The sequence below is a fragment of the Phoca vitulina genome, unplaced genomic scaffold (genome assembly GCF_004348235.1).
Source record: "Phoca vitulina isolate PV1807 unplaced genomic scaffold, GSC_HSeal_1.0 scaffold63, whole genome shotgun sequence".
Lineage (NCBI taxonomy): Eukaryota > Metazoa > Chordata > Mammalia > Carnivora > Phocidae > Phoca > Phoca vitulina.
In genome coordinates, this window is record NW_022589766.1 from 4977363 (window position 1) to 4983383 (window position 6021).

At 57.9% G+C, this 6021-nt stretch overlaps 1 protein-coding gene across 2 annotated transcripts in view; it reads right to left on the minus strand.

Annotated features, from left to right (window-relative positions):
- OTOF (otoferlin) overlaps positions 1–2459 on the minus strand; it is a 92635-nt gene extending 90176 nt beyond the window's left edge. For both annotated transcript variants that reach the window (XM_032391664.1, XM_032391663.1), the window contains exon 1: positions 2247–2459. In XM_032391664.1, the coding sequence (XP_032247555.1) occupies positions 2247–2325 (79 nt within the window). In that variant the 5' untranslated portion in view covers positions 2326–2459. The remainder of the gene's footprint in view (positions 1–2246) is intronic.
- Between the last annotated feature and the right edge of the window lie 3562 nt (positions 2460–6021).

The window sequence follows — 6021 nt, forward strand, 5'->3', positions numbered from 1 at the left end:
CCCCCCCCCCCCCCCCCCCCCCCGGCAGCTGTTTGCTTGGACACCAGCGGTGTACGCCGTGAGGTGCTGTGGCACATTCAGAGGGTCGGTTCCTCTGAATCGTTGTTAATATTGGTCTTTTGGGGGTGTCTGGTTGTCAGCTGCTGGCTGCAGCAGACGAATGGGGGAGGCATCTCTTCTCCGGTTGTTATAAAGGATGCTTTCTGGAAATCTGCTCGCCCCCGGCCTATTCCTGCTGCCCAGCGCCTTCCCCAGAGCTCTCTCTGTGGCCACCTGCTGCAGGTACACGGCTTGGACGTGGATCCCTCCCCTCGGTCCAGAGGGCCCAGCGTGCAAAGAGGCAAATTCCTGTGTGTTCCGTTGAGGCTGGAGGGCTGGCCCCAGGGCTCAAAGAGAAAGGGGGGCATCAGATAGACAGCGTGCTCACCCCCCGTTGACCAGGAAGAGGTAAAGGGGCTTGCAGGATTGAGCACCAGGGCTGGGGGTGAGGTTCTGTGCCTCAGCCCTTCCACCAACGCACACGGATCTCTTTGCAACAGGGCCTTGGTGTCCCTGCCCGCAAATGTGCCTGGTTTCTGCAGCGGGGGCTGTCCTGTCGTGGCGGCAACAGCATAGCGCCCTGTAGCTAAACAGCCGGGCGCTGTGCTGTCTGTGGAACACAGGGACACGTTTCACAGATGAAAGCACACACTTGCTTTTTCTAAAGCCAGCAGGTGGCCCACAGAGATCCAGGGTGCTGCGGACAAAGCCGTCCTCGGGCTGGTGTGGGAAGCAACAGGCAGTAGTCTGCCCACCCTTTCCTCCCCCACCTGCCAGCAGGGGCACTGTGATCCCCTGCACCCCTGCCGATTCTGTGCACAACCTGGGCCTCCGTCCAAATGCGGGGCGTCCAACTGAGGGGCGATGTGGGCACCAGGGCTGTGGCCCCTGCTCTCACCTCTCCCTCCTAACCTGGGCCTGGGCCCGATGCTCACTTTGCTCTCTAACCTGGTGGGCTTCTCTCAGCTCCTCCCCCACCCCCGCTTCCTCAATCCCTCTCTGGGAAGAAGGGCCATGTCTAGTGAGGTGTGCCCTGGCCTTTGGTGAAAGGCCACCAGAGATGCCCCTGGCCCGGAGGGCTGGGCTGTGGCCAGGCAGAGGCAGAGGTGGGTGGGCAGTAAGCACAGGGAAGCCTGGCCTCATTTTTTTCTACTTAAAACCCGCAGGGGCTGCCCACTGTCCTCAGGGTAAAGACAGCCTTGGCTCCTTGGTTCTGCCGGTCTCTCCCGCCTCAGCTTCTGTACTCACTCTGGGCTCCAGCCTCATGGATCCTCTCTCTATTCCCTGTTCCACATTCCAGTTCCTCTCCCAGCCTTGAGCATCCTGTCCCCTGCACCAGCTCTGCCCTCACCTCCTCACCTTGCTCCCTCCTGCTAGTCCCTTGGGTTTCAGCTGAGGAGCTACCTCCCCCAGGAAGCCTTCCCTGACCATCCTGCCCCAGCCCGAGTTGGGTGCTGCTTCTGTGGCTTGCATACTGCCCTTGTCCCCATCCTCATCATATCGCGCACCTGTCCTACTTTGTCTGCCCACTGATCCTTCTGTCCCACTGGAGGTGGGCTCCTCAAGGACAGAACCTGGGTCATGCTCAGCCCCCAGCCTTGGCACATAGATCAGAGTAAATGGCTGCTGGATGCACAAGTGGGGAGGAGGATAGGAAAAGAATTGACAGAGGGGAGGCCAGTGGAGCTCGCAGGATCCCTGCCCACCAGTAGATCTGCAAGAAGCCAATAGTATTCTCAACCAGAGAGCCCCTGGCTGCCTGGTTTCTGGGGAGCCATGCTGCGGCTTCCAGTCTGCAGAGCCCACCCCCACCCTGTGCCCAAGGAAATCTTGTGGAGGGAGACGCAGAGGAGGAGTGGGCCTGCAGAGGCTCTGCGGGGCTAGGCTTCTTCGCCCTGGTCCCCCTGAGCTCGGAGATGGGGTCCTCACTTCTACCTCCCCAGGACCCCATGCAGGCAGAGGACTCTGCACCCTACCAGGCACATGCACGTTGGCCAGTGCAGTGAGGGACGGACCCAGATGCAGAACACGGGGGACCCTGAGTGACAGGAAATCACAAGTGGCCAGTCAGGCCAGGGGCAGACGGCTGCCCATGAAAAGCCTCATCGCCCCAACCCTGCTAGAACTTTTCCCATCCAGCCTCCCTTGCCCTGCCTCATCCCCATCAGCCCAGAGCTGGGGTCCCTCTGAGACAGGGGCTTCCCTACCTCGGAAAGTCACTTTGGCGATCCTGTCGCCCCTGCCCCGCAGCTCCGAGACCGTCTTGAGGTGGACAAGCAGAGCCATGCTGGTGTGTAGAGTCTGGACACTGCCGGCCGGGCGGGAGCAGCCGGGAAGGAGTGAGCCCCGCGGAGCTCGGAGCTCGGCTGCACGCACACGCCTCCCTCCTCGCCGCGCCGCTGCCTCCGCCCCCCGCGCCCCCTCCGATGCTGCCCACAGAGACCCAGGCAACCGAGCCAGCCGAGCTGCTCCTTCCCGCGATTCACAGAGCCTCGCAGCCCTGCCAGCCCCCGCCCCTCCAAGTTGTCAGCCCAGCGTGTGTGGATCTGTGTGTGTGTGTGTTGTGCACTCTGCCTGCAGCCTGGGCGTGCAGGCTCAGAGTCGGAATTCATTATTCAGCAGCCGCCTGCTCCCAGATAAAGCCCTGCCCGGCTTCTCCGGGCCCCTGGAGCAGACGCTCCTGCCCACCTCTCCACGGGGCTCCTCCACCACGAGTGGGCAGCGGGGCACGGGCACGTGTGTGGAAGGGGGGCGCGTGGGGCAAGGAGCTTCACCGTCTGTGCACACAGGAGGCTGGGCTGATGCACTGGTGTTTTGAGGTGATTCATGCCCCCAGTCAAGGTGGCCACTGGGGCTGCTGGTGTCCACGAGGCTCAGGGAACCTGGATGGGCCAAGCCTGGCTGGGTCCCACTGTGCCACTCAGGAATCTCAACCCGGGCCCCCCCAGCTGGAAAATCGGCGTCCACCAGACAACACAAAGGCTGTGCCTGGTAGCTGCTGTCAGAAATGGGAGCCCTGAGAAAAAGGGGATGTTACTTCCTCCACCTGCTCTGGTGGACATCGTACCCCCAGGACGTGGGGTCCTGACCTCCTGCTTTGGGATCCCTGGATCTGGGAAGATGGGATGCTGCTTGAGGGGCGCTCAGGAGCCAGGCTAAGCATGATGGGAGATGGCCAACTGTGAAGGCCTCAGAGGCTAATGTTCTACTAAGGGCAATGCTTAAGGTCCAGGCAGCTAATCTCACCCCATCCTGGGGCCTGGGGATGGAGAAGGCTGGGCCAGTGAGGCTCAAGGGAGCAGAACTGTCAGGCCTTGTGTCCAATTAGCTGCTGGGGGTGGGGGGCATGGGGAAGGGAGAGCTGGCAAAATTTCCAAGGACCAAAAAAGAACTTCCCTCTCCTCCAGCAACATACCCCAGGAGAGGCTTATAATGAAAGGGACCCCGGGGACCAGGGTTCCTGAACCTGGAGCCTCTGCAAGGCCATCTGCACCCTTCCTCTTGCTGTTTGCTCTGCAAGGAATGTTCTTACCCACCACCGCCTTCTCGCCTGGACTCAGCCCAACTGGTGCCCAATCCTGAAAGTGCCTCTGCACCCACACCTTCACCCAGGCTGGGTTGGGGTCCTCATCTGTGCTGCCCATGGGTCTCCCCATGGGGAGACCCTGGTGCCCTGTTCTTTGCAGCCCCAGAGCCTCGGACAGACTCCTGGGTATGGTAGGATGCCCACTGAAAGTTAACAGGATAAGGGGTGAGCTTGGTGACCTATCTGGAACAGAGCCTAAAGGTTCAAAAAGGGAAGTATTAAATTTTCACAGCATGCTAACAAGAGGTTAGTCCTTTTGAATTCTACAGTCCAGTGACCTGCAGGATGTCACAGGAGCCTCCTTCTAGATAATTCTTTGCCACATTGCCTTCTTTTTTCTTTTTCTATTTATGTTCTATTTCCTTCTCTCCCTTTCCTTCCTCAATTGCTGCTCTCCTTTCTCACTTTTATCTAACCACAATGAAGCAAAGAGTATTTCAGTCTATTGTATTTATTGAATACAAATGAATATCCAAAAAAATTTTAAAACCAGGTAAGTTTAATGTCTCTTTTTTAAAAAACAAATTAACTAGCATGTTCCATAAATGAGGTCATTAAGTGATCTTTATTTGTAAGGCTTAGTGGCACTTGATAGGAAAAAAAGATCCATCTCCTCCGTAGGCCTTCTCGTGGTTCTCTCCTGTAGGGGTGAATTTCAAGAGGCCTGTGCATCTTTAGGAAAAAGCCCATGAACTTACCCTAAAGAAGGCATTGAGCTTGGCTGCACCTCAGTTTCTATATCGATAAAATGGCAGTAATTCCATCCTGCCAACACATAGCACCCTTTAGCTGAGCCAGCTGACCCTCGGAAACCTAAGCCAGATCTCACTTTTTAAATTTCCACTCTCCCTACTATTACCCATTTCTTTAACTCTTACTACAAAATTTATTCAACAAACATATACTAACTCCTGCTAGTACCAGGTGCTGGGGATTCAGGGGTCAATGTGATACGGTATTGGACCCCAAGCAGAAGACTCGCTGGAACACAGACAAACTGAACACAGGGTGCCGGGTTCACAGGTACCCTCAGCTGGGAAGTCATGATGGGGGAGAGAGTGGGCACTTGACCTTGGCCAGGGGAACATCTTCCTGGAGTACAGCACACCTGAACTGAGAGTTGTTCTTTTACAGCTTTTACAAATGTTTTTCTTATTATTGCTCATATTCTGCATGGGGCATTTAGAAATACACAGATCTGACTGCAGCTTGAAGGACTGGTGGAGAGTCCTTCTGCCTGGTCTGCAACCACTCATTCCCCCGTCAGATCCTTTTCCTCCCCCGGCCTCCGTTCTCCTGCTTCTTCCCCCCCTTCCAAACTCCCCCCCCCCCCCCCCCCCCGCCCTGCCCCAATCCCATTGTTATCTGTCCGCGAAAGCCTTTTGAGAATTCTGTTTGCAAAAGCATCCTGCAAGCTCATTAATGTCTATGGTCTTCATCAGCTGCCATTTACAGAGTCAGCTGTGAAGATAACACTTCTCCTCCCACAGGATTGAATGAAACTGTGAAGGCCAAGGGTAAACGGCAGAGGGTTCTTACTGATACCAGGAGTGCTGCAAGGGAGCTGGGAGGCAGGTTTGGCTCCAAGTTGCAAAGACCATGTCGCCTTGGAGCCTGTCACGGCTCTCTCGCACCCCAGTTAAAGACCAGGGCTGGGATGAGGGTCACTGGAAAAATGGGATGTGGGGGCAGCAGTTATAGGAGGGAAGCACTATTACAAGGAAACCTCACCGGGGCTTTGGGCAAGTTTGCTCTCTGGTGCAAACAAGCCAACCCTGTGGACTGAACTTCAGAACTGGCGACAGGTGTAAATCACACACCCAGATCTTTCCTCCATTTGCTTTTGGCCCCTTACTTATAAATCACTCGTGTGAAGTAGTCTGCCGGGCAAGACGGGGTGAGAAGGAAGTTCCCAGGTAGAGACGAGAGAGTAATGAAGACAATTCCCCTTGAGGAACTGGGGTGCGCGGGCAGACTCGGGGAGCGCTGGCTCCTGGGGTCCCTGCGGCCACTCGGGCTCCTGGAGCAGAGCGGCGATGAGGCTGCAGCTTTCTGCTCGGCCTCCGAAGCGCGGGCGCCCCAGGCCGGGTCCGCCAGCCCCGCAGCGGACAGAAGCGCGCTCAGGGCGCACCCCCGGCCGGGCCTCTCCAGCGAGTTCCCACCTTCATCCCGCATCTGCGCGTCGGCACACGCGGGCCGCCGGTGAAGCACAGAGATGAGCCCAGGCCTGGCGCTTGGGTGGGAGCGGCGATTGGCGGGGTCCACAGGAGAGCACGCTTGAGGAGGGCTGGGGGGCGCCCCCCGGAACGCGGCGGCCGCTGGGCCCCAGTCACGTTGCCCCGCGCGCGGTTGCCGGGTGACCCCGGGCTGTTTACCGTCGGGCGGGGAGCGCTGGG